At 55.0% G+C, this 23,632-nt stretch overlaps 1 protein-coding gene across 15 annotated transcripts in view; it reads left to right on the top strand.

Moving 5' to 3' along the window:
* Window positions 1-23,632, top strand: part of GTF2IRD1 (GTF2I repeat domain containing 1) — a 110,298-nt gene that overhangs the window by 54,175 nt on the left and 32,491 nt on the right. For 7 of the 15 annotated variants that reach the window (XM_023655493.2, XM_023655487.2, XM_023655495.2 and 4 more), the window contains exons 11-20: window positions 185-293; window positions 1,199-1,236; window positions 1,744-1,824; window positions 2,475-2,564; window positions 9,222-9,269; window positions 10,095-10,160; window positions 11,056-11,239; window positions 21,559-21,608; window positions 21,810-21,866; window positions 23,245-23,328. In XM_023655493.2, the coding sequence (XP_023511261.1) occupies window positions 185-293; window positions 1,199-1,236; window positions 1,744-1,824; window positions 2,475-2,564; window positions 9,222-9,269; window positions 10,095-10,160; window positions 11,056-11,239; window positions 21,559-21,608; window positions 21,810-21,866; window positions 23,245-23,328 (807 nt within the window). Of the gene's footprint in view, window positions 1-184; window positions 294-1,198; window positions 1,237-1,743; window positions 1,825-2,474; window positions 2,565-7,148; window positions 7,254-8,118; window positions 8,828-9,221; window positions 9,270-10,094; window positions 10,161-11,055; window positions 11,240-21,558; window positions 21,609-21,809; window positions 21,867-23,244; window positions 23,329-23,632 lie in introns of those variants that run through there. The other 8 variants (XM_070231748.1, XM_070231747.1, XM_070231749.1 and 5 more) reach the window with 4 other exon arrangements.

Here is a 23,632-nt window from a genome sequence, read left to right on the forward strand (position 1 = left end):
TCCCTAGGACCCATTCCTGGCTGCTGGCCAGACTTGGAGCCCACAAGAAGGAGGGGCAGAGGCCAGCCGACCCCCGAGGGGTCCCTCCAGAGCTGACGCGGAGGCCCCTGGCCAGGTGCCCGCGGGCAAGGGGAGCCTGCAGAGCCCTCGCCCTGACCTCCACCCGGCCCTGCTCTCCACCCAGGGAACAAGTTTACCAAAGACCCCACAAAGCTGGAGCCCGCCAGCCCGCCGGAGGACGCCTCTGCAGAGGTCTCCCGAGCCGCCATCCTCGACCTGGCCGGGACTGCTCGGTGAGGGCCCACACCAGCTCCCAGCCCAGGGCCACCCTGCTCGCGCCTGAGGTGGTCTGACTGCAGGGGGAGCAAGGCCTGGGGCTGGCCAGAGGATGCTGCGCCCAGCGGCTCCTGACCCCTCGGCATCCCCTACAGGCACCCCCCACACACCCGTGTGCCCTCACCCCACTGTCCCCAGGGAGAATCTAAGGGGACAGAGGAGGACAGAGACTGCCAATTTTCTCCTCCTGGAGAACGCTTGTCCCTCCTCAGGATCTGGCCGTATGTTGCCTGGTCTCGGAAGGCTTCCCTGCCACCCGGACCAGGGCAGGCATCTGCCCTGCATGTCCACGAGGCCCTCACTCAGCTCACGGCCTGGTCACCATCTGCCCTGCCCCCACCCAGGCTTTGGGCCACTGGGGGCCAGGGATGGGCCATTTACCCCGGAATCCCCGCATCCAGCCCAGGCCTCCCCCCACAGTACTCTGTGAATTAACTGAATCATTAATCCTAGGAGCCCTGCCCATCTTTGCTCCCCAGCCCCCTCCTCAGACTTCCATACCCCCTCCGGGTGGTGGTCCTGCAGCTGTCAATCTCCTTCACAAGCGCTGATCAAACCCTCACTGTGCTAAGCTGTGGGGCCCTCAGATTGGCGACCCAGGCCTCCCAGCTGGTGGGGAAGGTGGGCGCCCAGACTGCTCACCCCAGGATAGCGAGCAGGATCTCAGCTGGGTGGACAGGGGACTGTTGTCCCTGGAAACAGGGTACTGGGACTCTGGCTCAAGGGGAAGGGCCATCCCCCTTGGGGATGGGAGCGAGTGTGGCCCAGGGGTGCATTCTGAATTGGCAGCCACCGTGGGCCCCTGACTGCCTGGAGGGACATGAGGCCGATGCCATGTCATTTCTGGGCTTCCTTCCTGCAGATCCGACAAGAGTGGTATCTCCCAAGACTGTGGGGCAGGTGAGGGGGAGCAGGGCCCCGCTGTGTGCATCACGGGGTGGGAGGGCATCCGCCAGCCCCACCCAGCAGCCTTGGGGAGGAGACAAGCTCCGACTGTGAGCCTGGAGTCCTAGTGAATTTCCTCTGCCCCCTCTGTCTGCCCCTGCCAGGCCTCAGAGCATGCTGGGAGCTCACTAGGGGGCTGGGAGGGGCAGGGGGGTGTGGGTGGTGTTGAGGGGGAGTTGGGAGACTTAGGTTCTGGCATTGCCACCAGCTCCTGGTACGTCCATGGTAGGCAGCTTCCTCCTGTGGGCCTCAGATGCCAGGTCTGTACGTTGGAGACACCAGGACAGGCCTGAGGGCCTGCCTGACCTTCCATTCCTGGTCTGGGCAGGAGCGTGGGGGCTGACATGACTTTTCCTGGGCGCTACTAACAAGTCATAGACATGAGAATGTTCTGGAATGGCTTGCCCTGCCTGGCCAAGCTCATGCTCACACCTAACTGGATCCCTTGTCTCCTCCTCACAGGAACCTCCGGGGAGCTGGGTGGGCTGAGGCCCATCAAAATTGAGCCGGAGGACCTGGATATCATTCAGGTCACCATCCCAGGTAAGGGACAGACATCTGAAGGGCTGCCCCTGCCTGACCCGCAGGAACCGAGCAGCCCCGCAAGCCGGGCACCTGCACCTGCCGGAGCCGCCGCCCCACCCCTGGCCGTCCCCTCTGTCTCCTGAGGGCCCGCCCCGCCACGGCGGCGTCCCCAGGATGCTGTTTCTCTAGTCTGATTCCGAGAGAAGTGGGGTGTCGCGTGTGCTTTCTGCAGCCACACCTGCCCTCTGCTGGGAATTGGGCCTCGGCTCTGACCTTCCTAAAGGGCCCCCAGCCTTTACCTCCCTGGCCTGGATCCCCTGGGATTTGCGAGGCAGGAGGGAGGGGAAGAAAAGGCACTGGAGTTAGTGGATCTGAGTTTGATTCCAGACTTGGGACCCCGAGCCTCAGTTTCTGTATCTGTGAAGACAGGGGTGTGCTTGGCTTCTGGAAGCTCAGCGTGGGGTAACCACTGGGAGTTGGTAGGGCTGCAGGCCGCTCGGGCCCCTGCCTGGCCTTGGGAACAGCTGATCATTCAGGTGGCCCTGCCAGAGTGCCGGGGTGCGGCTTCCTTAAGGGTCTGCTGCGGGCATGCTGGGCTAGGGGTCCCTGAGGGACCGTGATGGGGTGGGACAAGCAGATGCTCTTGTCATTTGGAGTTTTGTCTCCAGACCCTTCGCCAACTTCTGAGGAAATGACAGACTCGATGCCTGGGCATCTGCCCTCAGAAGATTCTGGTTATGGGATGGAGATGCTGACTGGTAAGAAATAGGCTGGGGACCCTCCTCCCTGGGGTGTAACTGGGAGAGGGGTGGGCCAGGAAGCCCCCAGGCTTTCCTTGGTATTGACTGCCCCTTAGAGGAATCCCAGTGTATGCCTAACTGCACCCTCCCCCCCCCCGCCCCCGGCCTCCAGGCTGGGTTCCTCTCTGAAAACTCGAAGTAGGCTTTGCGTTGTGGGAAGTCTGGTTCCTACATCTTTCTCAGGAGCCCCCATTTGGATTAACCTGTTTGTTTATTCAACAACTATTTATTGAGTACCTGCTGTGTACCAGGTCCCATGCAAGGTTCTGAGGACAGGCCAGTGACCCAGACAGACCAAAGGCCCTGCCCTCGTGGGGCTGACCTCCCAGTGCAGGGAGACAGAGAATAAGCAAATCACTGAGTAAAGTGGAAAGTTGGGGGGAGGGGGTAGGTGCTGTGGAGGGACAGAGCCGGGAGGGGAAGTGTTGGGGGCAGGAGGGGCTGTCACTACAGGTTTTGTGTGGTCAGAGAGGACCTCACTGAGAAAGTGACATTGGAGCAAAGACCTGAAGGCAGTGTGGGGGGATTGGGTGGAGCAGGCAGATATCAGGAAAGAGCTTTCCTGGGGCCGGCCCGGTGGTGCAGTGGTTAAGTTCACACATTCTGCTTCTTGGTGGCCTGGGGTTGGCTGGTTTGGATTCCGGGTGCAGATATGGCACCACATGTCAAGCCATGCTGTGGCAGGCGTCCCACATATAAAGTAGAGGAAGATGGGCAGGGATGTTAGCTCAGGGCCAGTCTTCCTCAAAAAAAAGAAAAAGAAAGAGCTTTCCAGGCAGCAGAAACAGCAAGTACAAGTGCCCTGAGGTGGGCCATGCCCAGCATGTCCAAGTAAAGCAAGGAGGCCCGGGTGGCTGGAGCAGAGTGAGGTGGGGAGGGTGAGATCAGGGAGGTGATGAGCTGGGTTATGCAGGGTCGTGTACATCAAAGGGAGGAGTGGGGCTTGACTCAGGAGACAGGACCCACTGGGGGGTTGAGCTAACAAGGGACATTTCCACAGTATTTACTCTGAGAATAGACTGCAGAGTAGTGGAGATAAAGACAGAAACTGGGCACTGCAGAAATCTTGGCCAGAGGAATGGCCGGGGTTCATGGGTTCGGATCCTGGGTGTGGACCTGCACGCTGCTCATCAAGCCATACTGTGGGGGCATCCCACATGCAAAATAGAGGAAGATTGGTACGGATGTTACTCCAGGGCTAGTCTTCCTCAAGCAAAAAGAGAAAGATTGGCAAAAGATGTTAGCTCAGGGCTAATCTTACTCACCAAAAAAAAAAAATTAGGTGCAAATACGACAGAAGACTAGCATATATATTCGTTCCAGCTGGTGGGTACGTGGTGTTGAGTATAACATTCTGTATGCTTTCCTGCACCGTTTAACTTTTCCCCTACCAAAAGCAAACAAATGACTGGAAAAACAAATAAGGTTTCCTGCAGGCCCGGGTGGGTGGTGCCACGTTAATTGGTGACAGAATAAAGGCAGAATGTCTCCACTCCTCGTCTGCTGTCATCTTATGCATCAGAGAGAGTGGTCTGGAAACGGGAAAGAGTGGGGAAGACCTGGGAGTCCAGTGAGGAGAGACGCAGGGTCTGCAGAGTGGAGGAGGCTAGATCAGCTTCTGCTGAGGCAGTCCCGGGCAGGAAACACGCAGGGCAGATAACAGCCATCCAGCGCGTTCAAGGAGTCACGCTGGACGGAAGAGAAGCTGACAGCGGAAGACAGACTGCAAGATGAAGGTTTACCCAAATTGCAAACAGGTAGACTGTGCGTCATTCCCAGGCACAGTTCTCGAAGAGACTGTGAGCCATTAGAAGGGACCCAGTGTGGGGTCATTCATTAGGGGTGAGTCAGCTCAGAGGACCTCAGGATCCCAGGCTGACCCTGGGCCAGCTGGGGAAGCAGGGGCTGCCGTCACCTAGGCAAGGTTTCCCGTAGTCATCTTGGAGGACTTACTCCATCCTCGACCATTGATCAGTTCATTGGATGAAGGGATCTCAGGCAGCAGGATTATACAATCTGCAGATGCCTTGGGAAGGAATGGAAAGTCCACCCAAGAGTGATGTTCCCTGTCAGACCAGAACATTGGGCTTTGAGAGACCAGAACATTGGACTAAAGGCCACAAGAAGAATTCATGGCCCAAGGATGTGTGTCATGGGTTGCATTCCCTGGGGAACAGACCCTGAGATGGAGTTTAATGTGGGGTGTTTGTTAGGGGCTGCCCTTGGGATCAACGTCTGTAATGGGAGGGATGGAAGCGTGAGCGGGCAGAGGGAGCGGGAGAGCCAGGGTGCAGCCCCAGTGACAGGCGGGTGCAGCCCTGCACGGAGCTCTGGAGCCAGAATGGCCTCTTAGAATTGTTCAAGTTGAACTGGGATGTCCTGGCCTTCATACCCCGACCGCAATCTGTCACAGGACGTGGGCCGCCCCAGAAGGGCAGTCCTGGAAGGAGTGACCACTGTGGGCTGCCTGCTGACCATAGTCCCCTCTGCTAGAGCACCAAGCTGGGGATCTGGGCGGTCCATGCCAGTGTCCACCACAATGTGAGTGGATAGTTGCACGAAAAAAGCGAATGAAGAACCGTGTGCAGCCGCCGAGGAGTGAGGGCTTGAATGGAGGGATGCCTTCGGCATGTTCTAATTGGACAGAACTCTCGTTGAGCATATTGGGCAGCGGGCACTTAGACGGCACTGGGAAGAATGCAGATTGGCGGTTGCTTTTTAAAGAAATTTGTCAGCTTGAAGAGCCATGAAAATGAGCACCTCCTGGTAGTTCCAGGAATCCAGTCCTGGGAAATTATCTGAAACATGGGCAGCATTTTCTGCACAGAGATGTTTGTGGTGGTGTTAATGATGACAGTGACAAATTGGAAGGAGCCTGTGCAACTGTCGGGGAGACGTTATGGTGGGTTCTCGTGGACTGTTATGCAGCCACTAAAAATAGGCACCAAGGCAAGAGAGAATGTAGAAGATACGCCTGTGCTGTGTTTACAACTGACTTGAAGACATCATCACTGGTTTAAAAAAAAGAAAGGACATATTGGAACAGTAGCTACGTTAGGTTAAGTGATTTATTTTTTTTTTCATTTCCTAAATCAGTTATGATATGCTTTTCAAACCCTGCTAATGAAGAAAGGATGTCATTGTCCAGGCGTGGGCTGTGCATGACCGGACTTACAGCAGCCTCTGCTGAGACTTGGTGGTGGGGGGGGTTAGCTGACCAGAGGCGTGGCATGAGCTGACAGGGTGGCCTGGCCGCTAAGAGGTCACATGGCGCCTGGCTGTGTTCATGTTGGTAGTGGAGAACACCATGGGGGTCTCAGTCCGGAGACCGTGGGGGTTTGGGGGGCGTGGACCAGTATGGTGCCATTTCTGTGGGAAAGGCTTCTCCCTCCTGGTTTGACAGAGTGGGAAGCTGAGGCCCAGCAAGGCCAATCCACCTCCCCAAGGTCACACAGCCTTGGGTGGGAGCCAGTTTGCCGAGTCCCCATCCAGGGCTCCTTTCAAGGCACCCGCTCAAAGCTGATGAATCACGGAGATTCTGAGGTTTCCAGGACCGCTGTGGATTAGAGGGTTGTGGACGTGTGTATTTGTGTGTCCGTGTGTGTGTGCTTTTTCTGTTTACACATGTGTGTTGTAAAATAATGTGGAACTCTGTGACCCATAAGGGCAGAGCCCCCACCGCCTCCTCGGCACCTGCTGGTTCGTCTCCATCCTTCTTGTGCTTTTCTCCACACATTGGTGACGTGTGTTGTCGCTGTATCATACCAGTTGTTCCTCCGTCCCACCCCTCCCCTCCCCTGATGCCGCGGGTCCTTGGACGTGTGTCTGCAGCGACATGGATGGGATTTGTTGGCGTGCCGTTTGTCCTGTTGGCGTGCGTGTCACTCATCCTTTGTTGAGGTTTTCAGTTGCTGTTGGAAACGGGGGGCAGAGGACGGGTTGTTGGGGGTAGATGGCCCAGCCCTCCATGCCTGGGTGGAGAATCAGGCGAGTTCCTCATGTTTGGAATTTGAGCCCCTAAAGGACTCGGGTCGTCTCCCTCGGCCGTTGAAAGGCCCCCCACCACAGCAGAGGACCCCGCCCAGCTTCCTTCTGTTTTTCGGGCCCAACAACAAGGCTGGCAGAAGCCCCCACCCGAGAGGGACCTGCAGACGCCCGAGTGGGGCCCCCGTCAGCATGGCTGTCTGGTCATCTCCTGCCTGGCTCTGGATTGTTGCCATGCCTGAGGGGCTGCTTTGCACACAGACAGCTCACAGCGGGACATTCTCCCTGCCCAGGTCTCCCTCCTGCCCCCCACAGGCCACCTCGTGAACTTAATCTGTGCTCACTCCAGGTGTGGTACCTGGGCAGCTTCCTTCACCGGGATGGATACAGCCGCCTGAGCCCTTGTCACAGGCCCCTGCCCAGGGAAACCCTCCCTGGTGCCCCTGCTTGTTCCTCTGTCCCCACCAGACTAGTCTCTTCCTGTCTGCCCCTCTCTCCCGTTGTCAACTTAGACAGCAAATTCACCTGTTATTTTACGCCCAAAATGAGTTTATTCAGGAATGCTCCAGAGGATTGCAATTTGGGATGCGCCTCCTATGGCAAACCGTTCGCAAAGCCAGAAGACAAAGGAGGGGAGCTGCTTCGAAAGAGGAAAAAGGGGAGGTAGGGAAGGGGTGCTCTAAATGCAAGTTCATGGGGGAAAGGAAGCATCCAGGGCAGTAACGGGTTCTCATTGGCTGAGCTCCAGCGTTTCCCATTGGCTGGGCTGTGGCTGGGTGGGAGAGAAATCTGCCTTCCATAGGAAAGTAGTGCTACTTCCTGTAGAAGATGCAGACTTCCAGCCTCCTCCTGGACGGTGTAATTGACGCTCTCTGATAGGGTGTGAGAGCTCCCCCCACCCGCCACGCTTTCTGACTCCAGTTTAGTTGAGGTTTATTAATTTCCACGCCGTCTAGAAATGGCAAAAGTGAGGTTTATTAGTTTGGGATCCCCGGAAGCTGCTCTGGGACAACTGCATCGGTTCATTTGGGAGGAGGCCCCGGGAACACCTGTCCAGGCCTGAGACCATACAGCAGTGTTGTCAGGCCCGCACCGCTGCAGGCAGCCGAGCAGAGGGACCAGAGCCACGTCAATCCGGTGCCTGAGGCAGTGCAGCTGACTGGGCAGGGAGCTGGGCTGGGGATCCGCCCAGTTGCCCCTCGTCACTGGTTGACAGCTGTTTCTGGAGTGGTGACCACAGTGCCTGCAGCTGGTGGGTTCTGCTCCGCAGCCAGAATAAAGCCTGCAGGCAGGCAGGTGGGCCAGCAGCTGCTGCCCACAGCGTGTCCATGTCTCTGAGGAAAGTTTAGACCTAAAGCTCAGGGCCGGCCCTCCACCTTTTCAAGTCAGTGGCTGAGCATAGGTGAAACCCTCCAGAACCTTCCAGCTCCTTCCAGGCTGAGTCCCAAGGCTCAGGCTTGTCCAGCAATCCCAGATGAGCAGGCCTGGACCGTGGACAGCTCTCCCAGATCAGCCCCTTTCCTTCCAGCTCGCGGTCCCACCTGGAACAGCGCCCTGCATCCCTCCTCCCCGGCAAGGGCGCTCTCCGAGCTGGCAGGAGAGCAGCAGGCAGTGGCAGGGAGCCTGCGGACCTGGGCTCCACTGCTCCACCGCTCACCAGCTCAGCTGCATGTCGTGGGCTGGAAGGGGCCATTGGGGGTCAGCCCTGCATGTGGCAGCACCTGCGAGCTTCCTAGATTACAGCTCCTGTCCGCTGGTTCAGGTGTTAACCATCCCTCGGTGCCTTCCCCCAGCCCTGGTGATAAAGGGCTGCTGTCGAACGAGGCCCCGCCTCCCGCCACATTCCCCCTACTCCTGCTGTCTGCACTTACACTCCATCCTCCAGCTGAAACTTGTCATCTCGAGTTTGTCGCCCCCCGCTTCTCCCTCCCTGCTGTGTTCCTCTCGCCCTACTGCGTTTCCTGGACACTTGGATCCGACCCAGGTGTTCCCGTCCTGCAGGAAGCCTCCCCTCCTTGGCAGCCCCAGGCCAGCAAGGGACCCTCATCTCACACCCACCCAGCCTCAGTGCTAGCCTCCCCGTCGTCACTGTACCCTGTCCTCACCATCTGTAGATGAGTGTCTGGGGATAAGGTTGTGTCCATTGCTGTGAGCCAGGCCAGGGCCGGGGCCACCTTGTCAGAGGACCCCTGGGCCACCTGACCTGGGGTGGCTCCACGCCCCCGCTGGCCTCACCTCTGTCCTCTTCTCCAGCTCTGTTTTCCTCATGCTGTCACCACCGTCTGGCGTTACGTGTCGTGTCTGACGTCACACCGGGGCGACACGGCTTTGTCTCGTTCCCCTGTGTCCTCAGTGTAGAGCAGAACAGCACGCAGTGGAAGGAGGATGGGCTGACACGGGCCTGGTCCCGAATGTGATGGACACCTGGCCTCCAAACCTGCCCTCGTCATGCCAAGGCGAGGGCGGGGTGCCCATGCAGAATCGGGGTCTGTGATGCTGTCTGGGGGTCTCCGTGCCGTGCTCCCGGGTCTGGGCTGCCGGCCTGCTGCTCCTCACTTGTCTGGCCTGACTGTGGCGCAGAGTCCAGGGGAGGGCAGACGTGGCTTCCTGGCACCCTCTGTTCTCTTTCAGACAAAGGCCCTGGCGAGGATCCGCGGCCCGAGGAGAGGCCCGTGGAGGGTGAGGCGCTGTCCACCTCCCACCTCTCACCCCCCGTCTCTCCCCCTCCCTGCCCCTGTCTCCCTTTTGTGTCTGGTTCTCTCCACCCCGTCTCTGCAGCATCCGGGTTGGGTGGGGATCCTGTGGGCTGCCTGAAGGGGAGGAGGTTTGTAGACCCGTCTTCCAGAACTAAGGCACCTGGGCAGGGGCACAACACCTCTCTGGGAAGGGACGTTGTAAAGCCTCGTTTTGTTATACACACCTGGCTTTTCTCCACAAAGCTCTTAAGAGTGGGAATAGGACAGGAAGGGAGGTTAAGATGAGGATGAGCCTCTTTCTTCTTGGGGTATCCGGCCCTGAGATAGAATGAGTGGGTGTCAGAGAGAAGTGTTATTTCCACAAACCCAGCCGCCCTGGGTGGGGAGGCAGGGACACGACATGACCACGAGGTTAGCAAAGTCCACTGCCACCTGGTGGCAGCACACTCAATTTGCAGGCTTATGTTCACCCACTAGTTAAGTCACTTACTAAGCTGGTCTAGAGTGACACTCATCTGGAAAGGCCCATGGTCATTTTTAGGCCAGAAAATTTTCCAAAGCTCCGTTCAGGCCTGGAGATGCCCTAGAACCGATTTCACAAGCAGATATTTGAGCCCAGGAATTGTGGCCCTACCTGGGGCTGCCGTTTCTGAGGACATAGGTTACCTGCCACCCACCCGCCCCCGGCCTTCCCCATTCCCAGGCCCCAGCACAGGGTCATTCGTGGTGCCGGCAGATCTGGGACATGAGCTGAGAAGCAGGGTGCTGAGGCCGCCGGGCGGCCCCACAGCTGCCTTTTGCCTTGCAGACAGCCACGGCGACGCGATCCGGCCGCTGCGGAAGCAGGTGGAGCTGCTGTTCAACACGCGCTACGGTGAGCGAGGGGCTAGCGGGTCGTGGGTGTCCTGGGCTCCCGGGCCAGCCGCTCCCTCAGCTCCAGGCGCCCCACCTGGGGAGACTGAGTCACTGCCAGAAAACCCCACCTGAGACGCCACACCGGCCTCCTCTGTCAGAAGGCTCGGCCCCACGCACTTCTGCCTCTGCCTCAGCTCGGCTTTTCTCCCCACTGTAACGACCGCCCCTCCGCCCTCAAGGACACCCTCGTCTGGGCTCCTCAGGAGGACTCCTACCTAGCGAGCACCTTCCTGCTAGAGACCAGGAGAGAGGATGGGGAGGCAGGGAGAAGGCTGTTCTGTATGGAGCCCCGGTGGTTCGCCAGGCATTGACTTGGGGCTCACAGGACTTCTCCCACCTCACAGAATCCCTGTGCCCTAATACCCGTCTTACAGATGAGGACAAACGAGGCTGGGGAAGTGTGTGTCTTGGCCGAGGCCTCACACCTAGTGAGTGGCAAAACCTGGCCTGGGCCTCAGATCTGTCCCATTCCTGAGGTGTGGTGTTGGCCACACAGGCGTTTGGCTGTCATTGATGGCGACAGTGGGGCCTTGCTGGAGGGCCTTTCTGGGAGGGCGAGGACAAATGGACTTGGGTGGGGCAGACACCAGATCTCCCAGCCATCAGGGGTTTTCCTGCACTGCCAGGCATTAGGGCACAGACTGCGGGGGAGCTTGGGGTTCACATTCCCCCAGTTCAAGGATCGCATCCCCTCTGAGTTCCGGTCTCTCACCTGCAGACCTAGGGTCTCAGTACGCACTTCTCAGGATGGTTGGGAACCAACTCAACGGGGCTCTGACACCCGAGGGCCCCCAGGCAGACGTGGGGTGGGAGTTGAGGCTCGGGCTGGCCCTACAGCAGCTGTGTCTCTGCAGCCAAGGCCATCGGCATCTCGGAGCCCGTCAAGGTGCCCTACTCCAAGTTCCTGATGTACCCGGAGGAGCTGTTCGTGGTGGGGCTGCCGGAAGGCATCTCCCTGCGCAGGCCCAACTGTTTCGGCATCGCCAAGCTGCGCAAGATCCTGGAGGCCAGCAACAGCATCCAGTTTGTCATCAAGAGGTAAGGCCGGGTTCCGGGGCCCCCAGGCCTGAGCAGCAGCAGGTTCCGTCTTCTTCTTCAGCCGGGGGCAGATTTTGTTGTTCTTAAACAGCGGGGGCCGGGGGCGGTTTGGCTGCAGTGGGCAGGCGTGAGGTGGCCCGGGCCTAGCCCAGGCCGGCCAGACACAAGCACCGGACTGACACCCTCAGTGTCCAGTGTGCTACCCCGTTGGATGGGAATTCACCCGCCGCTTGCTCTCCTGGGCCCTTTTGAAGATTCTCAGGCAGGTGTATGGTGTGTGGGCCAGGGGGCATCGGGCACTGTTGCCCCAGGAATGGAAAGGCAGGCGGTGGCATTCCGGGTCCTTTCTGTTTCCTTGGACATCTCTCTCATTTTTGTCCGCGAGGGCCCAGTGGGGCTCCAGCATATCCAGCCTGTGTGCCCAGCTTGGACACGAAGTCCCTCTGGAGGAGAGAGACGCCGCTGTTGATTAAAAAAAGAAGGAGGGCCAGCCCAGTGGCACAGCGGTTAAGTTCTCGCGCTCCACTTCAGCAGCCTGGGGTTCGCGGGTTCAGATCTCGGGCACTCACCTAGCACTGCTCATCAAGCCATGCTGTGGCAGCATCCTCTGTACAAAATAGAGGAAGATTGACTCAGATGTTAGCTTGAGGACAATTTTCCTCACCAAAAAAAAAAAGGATGTTGAGGGGTGGACCTGGGAGAACCTGTTTGTGTTTGTTGCTTCTGTGCGTTACTGTAGTGTCTTGTAGATTTCGGCTTGGTTTGGTTGAAAGTGGCAAGAAGGAGAAGAGGCTTAAGGGTTTGTTCCCCCTGAGGGGGAAGTAGATGGCCCGCAAGTTAGGGGACTTGTGGTGTCCTTCTCACCTAGAGGGGTAGGCTGGTGACAGTGCGGGGCAGGGAGCCCTCCCACGGGGCCTGGTTTGCACCAGGAGAAGCAGGGAGCGTGGTGCTGCAGGAGATGCAGATAGCAGATACATGGTTCCTTCCTTCAACAAATACATCTTGAGTGCCCACTGTGTACCAGGCAAGTGCCACTGAGTGGGCTGATCTCACCGAATAAAGTCACAGTATACTGTCAGGTAGAGATAAATGGTGTAACACAGGGTGAGGGAGCGGGAGGAAGCTGTCTGTGGAGATGACGTTGTAGCAGAGACCTAACAAAGCGAGCCTTGCAAATAGCTGGTGGAAGGGTATCCAGGCAGAGGGAACTGCAGGTGCAAAGGCCCTGAGGCAGGGACATGTTTGCATGTTTGAAGACGAGCAAGGTGCCGGTGTGGCTGGTGCAGAGCGAGCGAGGGAAGAGTGGTGAGTGGTGAGACCTGGGGTTAGCAGGGCTGGATCGTATAGGGTCTTGGGCTGGTTTAAAGAGTTTAGGTTTTATTTCCAACTTACTGAAAACTCACTGGAAGGTTTGAGGAGGGTGTGACATAATCTGGTCTTTTTTTGTTTTTAATTTCTCCAGCTGTGAGGCAGAGGGGGATTTGGGGATGTGGGCAGGGACAGAAGACAGGGACCAGCGAGGAGGCTTTACTCTGCCCTGGGGACAGGGTGGCAGCGTGGACTCAGTAAAGGTCGGGGTGGTGAAGGTTGTCAGATTCAGGCACTGTTTTGAAGATGGGGGCGGAATTTGCTGATATATTGGGTGTGGGCTGTGAGAGTTGGGGGCTGAGAACTGGGCTGACAGAGATGCCGTTTTCCAGGACGGAGACGATGCGGGTGGAGGTCACAGTCGAGAGCTGGGCCTCACACGTGTTATGTTTGGGGTGCGTGAGGCCTTCCGGGCCCGGCCGGCGGGTGGATGACGGGACTCGGGACCCAATGCTCAGGGGAGAGGAGGGTGAGGATGGGACGTTGGGAGCTGTCCCTGTTCAGAGGGACGTAACGCGGGGGCTGCTCCCCCATCCACTCCTCCAGCCCTGACCAGGAAGCACTCAGGCAGCTCAGACGTGGAGCCAGATCATCAGCGGCTCCTCGAGAACTGACGTTTCCCACTGTTGACCCACAGAGGCCTCTCCCTGTGCGCAGGAGCATTTTGTAATGTCACTTTATATTTAGAAAGGGAGGCCCACTGGCCCGGTGGCCCCGTGGCAGACTTGGGAGGCAGTGTCCTGGGTCTGCGCCCAGCTGCTCCTGTGACCCCCCGTGACCTTGGGCAGGTTGCTCTGGGTGTTGGGTGGGGAGCGCTGTGCTGCCACGTGGGGTGGCAGTGGAGGTCAAGGGCCTGGCGTGCTGTAGTCAAGGTGGGTCTTTTTTTATTGTCACATTTATTGAAGTTTAATTTACATTCCGTAGAATTGGCCCTTTTAAAAAATGTACAGTTCTTTGAGATTTGACACTGCTACAGTCGTAACCACCACCACCATCAGGAAATGAAACAGTCGCATCACCCCAGAAACTTCCCCGCGCCCCTCTGTTTGCAGCCCCGCCCCGGACATCCGCTGCTGGATTTTGTGTCATCGTTTTGCCTTTTCAGGGATGTCTTCTAAGTGGAATCGTGCGGCGGGCAGCCTTTTGTGACTGGCTTCTTTTCTTAGTAAAATGCTTTTGACATTCACCTGTGGTGCCCTTCAGGAGTTCACGTCTTTAAAACATGTATCAATTTTAAAAGGTGAATCTCACTACTTCCAGCTTCCTAAAAGGCACATGAAGAAGGACAGAGTGGTTCACTTTGTCAAGCTCAACAGCTGGGGGGGAGAGGGGACCAAAGACTTTGTTGGGGTGATTTTAAGAGATAATGGAGAGAGGTGGAGCACTTGAATATATTTATTTTGTTATTCCTCATTTTAAAAATTATCAAAAAATACTGTTGAGAATATTAAGTGAAAAACAACCCATGTCTCTTAATCTTACTTTAACAAAGGGTGCAATTTTGGAGTGAGGTAAATGTTCTGGAATCAGATAGACGCACAGCTGCATAAACAACTTTGGGAATAGACTGAAAACCACTGGTTGGGGCTCTTGAAAAGAGGGAGCTGACAGCGTGGGAGTCAATCTCAGTAAAGCGTGTATGTGCGTTATTACCTTGCTCAGGCTGCCGTAACAAAGTATGACAGACCCAGTGGCTCAGACAGCAGAAATTTATTTCTCGCAGTTCTGGAGGTTAGAAGTTCAAGGTCAAGGTGTTGGCAGGTTCAGCTTCTCTTGAGGCCTGTCCCCTTGGCTGGCAGACGGCCGCCTTCTCGCCGTGTCCTCAGATCGTCTTTTCTCTGTGCTCACACGTCCTGGTGCCACTCTCTGTATGGCCTAATCTCTTCTCATGAGAACATCAGTCAGACCAGATTAGGGCCCACCCTCACATCCTGGTTTTAACTTCATCCCCTCTTTAAAGACACTGTCTTGGAGTACAGCCACATTCTGAGGTACTGGGGTTAGAGCTTCAATATATAAAATTTGTGGGAGGACACAATTCAGCCCATAAAAATATATACACATATGTATATTTATGACGTCATCATCTGTGGCAGACATTGGTAATTGATTGACACTTTCTGCCTGAGCCTGACCTCCACATCCACAATTCTCCAGACAATCACTATTGGTCAATTAGAGTTCACATGAAATCAGATTAAACTTTCTAAACCTTTGGTCCAAAAACATTCTTAACCCAGACCCTTGAACTCGTATGCGAACTTTTCATATTCTCCCATGCATCCTTCTAGGGGTAGGGTCCCTTGCTTTCCACAAATTCTCCAAAGTTAAAAAAACCTTTCAGAAATGTAAAAGCTTGGGGACATCCCTGCTCACTCCGGCCTAGGTCGGGATCCCAGCTCACCTGCCCTTAGTGGCCCCAGTGGCTCTGCTGCAGCTTCGGTGGTGCCGTGACCTGCACAGGCCACAGGAGCCACCGCAGGAGCTGTAGGGACGATGCTGGGGGACACCAAAAGCTGGGAAATGGTTTGGAGAAGTACTTTTTGTTGACTCCTAAAAAGTCTACTTGGGGGATTTATGAAATTTTATAGAGATGTGATTTGGGAAGAGGTGACGTCAGCATCATGGCACAGTGAGCCATTCCCTTAGTCTCTCTCCCCTGAAATACAACCAAAGGGATATTCACTAACCAACGGAGGACAACCCACACAGCACAGTAGGACGTCTGAGAGCTCCACACAGCCGCACGTCTGAAGGTGGGGCTCCTGGATCCTGGGAAACAGTGCAAGGAGGTGAGCAGCGGGGGCGATCTGGGTCACTGGTCCACACACAACAGCCCGGCAGGCACGTGACTGTGAGAGGAGGCAGGGGAACATGCAGCCTCCAAGCGAACACTTTCACACTTGGAGTTGCATCCCAGCTTGTGGGAACGCTCCACACTCAGGTGGCTGAGCCACCACGTGGGTGCCCTCACCAAGGCGAGCAGCCCAGGTGGGCTGCCAGTGAGTGCAGAGCAGGCTCATGCACGCAAAAGAAGGCACCCCTGCTCTCCCCTCCCACCTGGCACACCAGCTCTGCCAGCCAGCCAGGGCAGCAGATCCGCACGAGAGCACCTGCACCTGCCCGTGTGACCCGCCAAGCAGCGCAGCCAGGAGGCAGGTGAGCCCTCTCGTTGTGACTTCCAGCAAAAATGGTGGGTTCAGAAAACACAGCCCCTGCCCCTCCCCAGCAGTGGCAGGTGGAATCTGTGACCAGGTACTACCCCTGTATGCTGGCAAAGGTCCGCTTCATCAAACACCATGAAGAAATACATTAACACTGCAGAACAGAAGGAAAACGGGAAGACAGAACCCAATCCTAAAGTCACAGAAATTTACAGACTAAATGACAGAGAACTCGAAATAGTTATCATAAAGAAACTTCAGTTACAAGGAAACTCAGAAAAGCAGTTGAACGAACTCAGGAATAAAATTAAAGAGGAGGGCCAGCCCCGGTGGCCTAGTGGTTAAGTTTGGCATGGTCCACGTCAGCGGCCTGGGCTGGACCAACACCACTCAGCTGTCAGTGGCCATGCTGTGGCAACAGCTCACGTACAAGAAGAGGAGGATTGGCAACGGAGGTTAGCGCAGGCAAGTTTTCCTCAGGGAAAAATGAGCAGAAGAAATTCATCACAAAGGAGATTGAAACTTTACAAAAAATCCGAACTGAAATGCTGGAGATGAAGAACACAATGAATGAGATAAACAATGTAGAAACCTTGAAAAACAGAGCTGACATTCTGGAGGAGTGAACTAGTAATTTAGCGGACAGAAATATAGAAATGCTTCAGGTGGAGGAGGAGAGAGAATTAAGACTTTAAAAAAATGAAGAAATGCTCTGAGAAATATGAGACAATTAGGAAATGCAACATAATGATTATAGGCATTCCAGAGGGAGAAGAGAAGCAGAAAGGAGCAGAGAGCCTGTTCAAAGAAATAATACCTGAAAACTTCCCAAACCTGGGGAAGGAACTGGAATTACGTATAAATGAAGCTAGTAGAACTCCTAATTACATCAACGTCAAACGACTTTCTCCAAGGCATATATTAGTAAAATTGGCAAAAGTATGACAAAGAATAAATACTAAGGGCAGCAAGGCAGAAGAAAATAACCTACAAAGGAACCCCTATCAGCCTTTCAGCAGATTTCTCAGCAGAAACCTTACAGGTGAGGAGAGTGGAATGATATGGTCAAAATACTGAAAAACAAAGTGTCAGCCAAGAATACTCAAGCCAGTGAAACTATCCTTCAGATACGATGGAGAAATAAAAACTTTCCCAGATAAACAAAAGCTGAGGAAGTTCATCCCCACAAGAGCCCCCTACAAGAAATGATCAAGAAGGCCCTCACACCTGAAACAAAAGGAAAAGGTTTACAGAGCCTTGAGCAAGGAGGACTGCACCTGTCTATCAGAACACATTAGCAAACACTTAACTGTAACATTAAAGATAAAGGGAAAGAAAGCATCAAAAATAACTATAAACACTTCATTTTAATAACAAACTCACAACGAAATGCGGAATAAGTTGTGACAATAACAAAAGGGGAAGAGGAGAGGGGTGGAACCTGCTTAGGCTAATGGAGACAAGAGGCTATCAGGAAATGAACTATCTCATCTATGAGATCTTTTATACAAACCTCATGGTAACCGCTAAATAAAAATCAGAAGAGAGACACACTGATAAATGAAGAGAAAACTGAGAAAACCATCATAGAAAATCACCAAACTGAAATGGCAGTCAGAAATACACGGGAAGAGGGCCTGGCCCCGTGGCTGAGTGGTTAAGTTTGTGCACTCTGCTTTGGCGGCCCAGGGCTTCACCCGTTTGGCTCCTGGGTGTGGACATGGCACCCCTCACAGGCCTTGCTGAGGCAGTGTCCCACACAGCACAACCAGAGGACCTACAACTGGAATATACAACTATGTGTTGGGGGGCTTTGGGGAGAAGAATTTTAAAAAGTGTTAAAAAAAAAAAAAAAAAGGAAATACACAGGAAGAGAAACAAGGGAAATATAGAACAACCAGAAAATATAGAACAACCAGAAAGCAAGAGATAAAATGGCAGCATTAAGCCCTCCTATATCAATAATCACTCTAAATGTAAATGGATTGAATTCTCCAATCAAAAGACACAGAGTGGCTGGATGGATTAAAAGACAAGACCCAATAATATGCTGCCTCCAGGAAACACATCTCAGCTCTCAAGACAAACATAAGCTCCAAGTAAAGGGATGGAAGATGATACTCCAAGCAAATGGCAAACAAAATAAAGCAGGTGTTGCCATACTTATATCAGACAACATAGCCTTCAAGATAAAAAAGGCCATGAGAGACAAAGAGGGGCAGTGTATAATGATAAAAGAGACATTCCACCAAGAAGCTATAACACTTATTAATACAAATGCACCTAACAGAGGAGCACCAAAGTACATAAAGCAACTATTAACAGACCTAGAGGGAGAAATATGGATAGATCATCCAACCAGAAAGTCAACAAGGAAATAGTAGAAGTAAACGAAAAACTAGACCAGATGGACTTAATAGATAAGAGTAGAACATTCCATCCCAAAACAGCAGAATACATAGTCTTCTCAAGTGCACCTGGAACATTCTCAAAGATAGACTATATGTTGGGAAACAAGGCAAGCTTGATAAATTTAACAAGATCGAAATCATATCAAGTATCTTTTCTGACCATAATGCTATGAAACTAGAAGTCAACTATAAGAAAAAATGCTGGGAAAGTCCCAAATATGTGGAGACTAAACAACATGCTACTGAACAACCATTGGATCAATGAAGAAATCAGAAAATATCTGGAGAAAAGTGAAAATGAAAACACATCATACCACCTCTTAGGGGATGCAGCAAAAAGTGGTTCTAAGAGGGAAATTCATAGCAGTACAAGCCCACCTCAACAAAGAAGAAAAATCTCAAATAGGTAATCTTAAACTATACCTACCAGAACTAGAAAAAAAGAACAAACAAAGTCAGCAGAAGGAGAAAAATAATAAAAATTAGAGCAGGAATAAATGAAATAGAAACCAAAACAAAAACAGTAGGAAAGGCTCAATGAAACTAAGAGGTGGTTCTTTGAGAAGATAAACAAAATTGACAAACCCTTAGCCAGACTCACCAAGAAAAAAGAAAGGTTTCAAAGAAATAAGATTAGAAATGAAAGGTGAGAATGCAAACTCGTGCAGCCACTGTGGAAAACAGTATGGAGATTTCTCAAAAAACTAAAAATAGAACTGCCATACAAGCCAGCTGTCACACTGCTGGGTATTTATCCAAAGAACTTGAAATCAACAATCCAAAGAGACTTATGCAGCCGTATGTTCATTGCAGCACTGTCCACAATAGCCAAGATGTGGAAGCAACCCAAGGGCCCATGGACTGCTGACTGGATAAAGATGATGTGGGGTATATACAATGGAATAGTTCTCAGCCATAAAAAAGACAAAATTGTCCCATTCATAACAACACAGATGGACCTTGACAGTATTATGTTGGGCGAAATAAGCCAGACAGAGAAAGACAAGTGCGTATGGTTTAACTCATATGTGGAAGATAAACTAACACACGGACAAGAGAACAGATTAGTGGTTACCAGAGGGGAAGGGCGTTGGGGGGTGGGCAAAAGGGGTGAAGGGATGTATATATACGGTAATGGATAAAAATTAGACCATTACTGGTGAGCGCGATGCAGTCTGTACAATATACACCTGTACGTTGTACACCTGAAATTTCACCATGTACATTGTATAACAACGTACACCTGAAATTTCACAATGTTATAAACCATTATGACCTCAATAAAATAATTTTTAAAAAAAGAGAAATTAAAGCCTGGGTGGATTCACAGGGACAAGAGACGGAGGTCCAGGGCGGATGTGGGGGGAAGCTGCATGTGGTGGCGGGGCTGCAGTGTGGGTCTCACGATGACTGCCTGGAGTTTGTAGGCCCCACAGGTTTAGGGCACGGTCCTCAGCCAAGCTGCCCCCACTTCACACGCCAGCCACAAGTTCAGGGGTCCCTAGACCACCTGCACTTCTGAGTGACTGGCTCCAAATTTGGGGCTTTCCACGACTCCTCCAGGCTCGGTAATGAGCTAGAACGCTCACAGAACTCAGGAAAATGCTATATTACGAGGACAGCTTTGTATAAAGGACACACATGAGGAGACACAAGAGGGTGAGGGTTGGGAGGGTGCCGCACTCAGAGCCCCCACGCCCTCTGCCCGTGAAACAAGGCCCGGCACCTCCCAGCACGTGGTGTGTCCCCATCTCGGCAGCTCCAGCGAGCTTCGTGTCCACAGTTTGTCTTGGGATTCGGTAGGTGGGAACGCTGAGTAGGATTATTGGCCGTTTGGCTGAGCTCCATCTCCAGCCCCTTCCCCTCTCTAGGAGTCAGGAGGTGAGCTGTTATCAGGGGGCTCCACTCGCTGGAGGCTTCCTGAATCATGAGTCATCTTATTAGCATAAATTTAGGTGTGATCAAGGGTCCCACTGTGAATAGCAAAGACACTCCTGTCACTGGAGAGACTCCAAAGATTTGAGGTTCTCTCCCAGGAACCAGGGGCGTGGACCAGACAGAATTCCTCGCCCATCACTGATTCTAAATGCCCCTTTTCAGCACAGCCTTTGTCCAGCTAGAGCAGGCCTGTCCGGGTGGGGGAGTCTGGGGTCTGTGGCAGGCTGAGGGCACTGGTGGCGTCAGGCTGGCCGGAGGAGGCTGACAGGCTTGGTGGGGTGGGCAGGTGGCAGAGCCCCTCCTTCACATCTCCGGAAGGAAAGGGATGCTGGGCCGGGCTCCTGTGTGCGGATGGGTCTGCCTGAGCTCTGGGCATGAGCCCGCCGCCTGGCACAGAGCTGAGCTCCCAAGGCCAGGGCCGAGGAGGGACGAGGCACAGCCCTGCCCTTACCCACAATCTCAGGAGCTGAAAGGCCTCAGGCTGCATTTAGAGCCCCCATTGCCACCTCTCCCCTTCTCCTTATGGGGAAACTGAGGCCCAGGGAGTGGAATGACATTCCCACAGTCCCCTGTGACAGTCGAGGTGCACAGGGTCCCAACTCCCGGGTCTCAGTACTTCCAGCGTCCTGTGTCGCCTTAGCACACTTGGATCTGGGGGGCCCCCTCCCCTCTCTTTGAGCCAGGGCAGGGTTATCCCATTTCAGATGAGAAAGCAGAGGCCCGGGGGCGGGGTCCCTCAGCTGGAGAGGCTGGGGGTGGGGAGGGGTGGGGCACCCAGGTCTAACCCCTCCTCTGGCCATGTGCCCTGGGGCATGTGACTCAGCGTCCAGCTGCCTCAGTCTCCTCGCCCTCCGATGGGACATGGACGGGACCATGGGAACAGTCCCGCCTCAAGGGCAGAGGGCGGGTGACCTGTGCTGGGAAGGGCCTTGTGGAGTCTGTGGAGACACAGACGTCCCTGCAGAGCTGGGCCTGGTCCCCAGGGCCCCCGACTCTGGTGTCAGCCAGATGCCTTGGACCCCGCCTGCCCCTCCGAGACCTCGCCGCCCAGTCAGCCCCGACTGCTTCCACACTTCAAGTCCCCTCTGTGGGAAGCCCCCTGGACCACGTCTCTGCCCTGGGCGGTGGCAGACATACAGGGTCCTGGAGCCCAGGTGAGGGTGTCAGCCTCTCAGCACCAGGCTGGGCTGCTCTTGCTCCGGCTGAATCCTCAGAGCCCAGTGCAGCCGCCACATCTCCCATTTGGGTCAGCAGGATAGCTGCCCGGGGCTGGGAGCTGGGGCAGGGACCCAGACCTGGGCTGTCCAGAGTGGGGGGGACGGGGGGCGGGGGGCCGCCCATTGCATGGATTTGTAGACTGAGGCCCCGAGAGGCAGGTGAGCAGGACCAGGGGGTCTGGAGCGACCTTGGTGACAGCCCTGCTGGTGGTATTTTCCAGGCCCGAACTGCTCACCGAGGGAGTCAAAGAGCCCGTCACGGACAGCCAAGGTACCCTGCTCGGGGTCACGGGCGGGCACTGGGGGGTCCCAGGCCTGTGCCAGCACCCTCCTCCTGCTTCCTCGGTCCTGGTCCCCTCCTCCCCTAGGACTCCCCCACCACCCTCCCGTCGGGTCTGCCCCACCAGATTCCACCTCTGTCCCCGGGTCCCAGGAGCTGCCTGCTCATGTGGCTTCTCTCCCCCGCCCCCAGAGAGGGATTCCGGGGACCCTCTGGTGGACGAGAGCCTGAAGAGGCAGGGCTTTCAAGGTAAGGTGGCAGCTCAGGAGGGGGTCAGCTGTCCCGGTGCCAGGACCTTGACCTGGCTGGGGTTTGGAGGGCCAGGCTGGGGTGGGAGGGGTTGGCAGCCGGGGCAGGGTTGTTGCCTGCCAGCTCTGAGGGAGGGGCTCCGTGGGGGGCGCTGGGGTGGGGACAGTGGGGCCCAGGGCGCTAGAGCCAGCCAGCTGCCCACCGTGTGTTGGCCACCCGCCGAGCCCTTCGTGCCTTGGCACCAGAGGAGGGACAGGGCACCAAGGGCCAGGAGGGCTCTCTGGAGGAGGGGACTGCAGCCGGCTGGGAGGGGGCAGAGGAGGGAGCCCAGGGAGAGACGGGGAAGGGGAGTGCCTTGAGTGAAGGTGTTGAGTGGCCACTGGGCGTGAGAAACAGAGAAACAAGCAGGCGGGGGTCGGGCGAGAGCCAGGGGGCTCCTCCGGCCCTCCCATCAGGGACGGGGATTGTATTGCTTCTCGGCCTTTGGGCAAGATCAAGTGTGGCATCCGGGGCGGGGCCATGGCTGAGAACAGCCATCCCCATGCCTGCCGGGGCAGCTCCAGGATGTGGCTGGGAGTGATCCGGGTGGGTGGCCCTGGGTGGTCACTGTGGCTCTGAGGAGAAAGTGGGGTCAGTGAGACCAGTGGCAGGAAGGGCCAGCCCTGGGAGTGGGGGAACCCGGAGAGAGAAGACCCAAATCCTGGAGGGGCAGCTGCTCACTGCCCAGTCTCTCTCACTCCTTTCTAGAACTTTCTGTCATGAGAGAAGTTCATATCTCTCCTCACCCCATGGCTCCTCATCCCCAGCCCTTTTAGCAGACCAGGGTCCTCACTCCCTCCATCCAACAGCCCAGAGATCCACTCCCACCTGGCCCCTACTCTCTGCCCAGGAGCAGAGCCGGGCTGCAATCTCGCGGGGTCAGGGGCCCGGGGCCCAGGGCGGTGCTGGCACATGGGCTCCTTCTCAGGCCCCTTTGGGTGAGGGAGTGGCCCCGGGAGGTGCCAGGCCAGCTTCTGCCTTGAGGGGCCGCCCCGTTGGCTGAGCTGTGCCCTCTTCCCCTCTCCCCACCGACTGTCAGGGACCCCTGCCTCTCCCGTGGATCTCACCTTCAGGGCTTATTTATTGGTTTGGCAGTTTTCAAATGTCAACAATTAACTTAATTTCTGACTCACTGCTGTTGTCGCAACGGTGTGAGTCCTTCTGGAAAAACCCATCTCCGTGAAGATATTGGTTCTGAAGGACTCTGGGGGGCCCCCTCCGAGGAGCTGATAATTGCCAGAGAAGGAGTTCCTTATAATTAGGAAATCGTATTCCTTAAAAGTCACCAAGTGCCTTTTAATTTAACAGCTCAAATCCATAATTGTTTTTCACTTTGCAGAAAATTACGACGCCCGACTCTCACGGATCGACATCGCCAACACGCTGAGGGAGCAGGTCCAGGACCTGTTCAATAAGAAATACGGTGAGCCCTGGGCGCAGGGGAGGGATGACGGCAGGGCGGGGGCCGGAGCTTCCCAGGTCTGGCCGTGATCACTCTGGGAAAACCATTCATCCACTTACAAATACTTTCTGAGCACTAATTATGCACCAGGCACCGGGGAGACAGTAGTGAATATAACAGACACAGACCCTGCCCTCGTGGGCCGTGTCGACCTGTGAGGTGAGACACAGATTCAGCAGCTATACACAGAATCCAGTAACAGTGAGGAATTGTCCCATTATGCAGGAAAATATCAGGCTGCTCACGAGAGAACAATTTGGGTATT

The sequence above is a fragment of the Equus caballus genome, chromosome 13 (assembly GCF_041296265.1).
Source record: "Equus caballus isolate H_3958 breed thoroughbred chromosome 13, TB-T2T, whole genome shotgun sequence".
Taxonomy (NCBI): domain Eukaryota; kingdom Metazoa; phylum Chordata; class Mammalia; order Perissodactyla; family Equidae; genus Equus; species Equus caballus.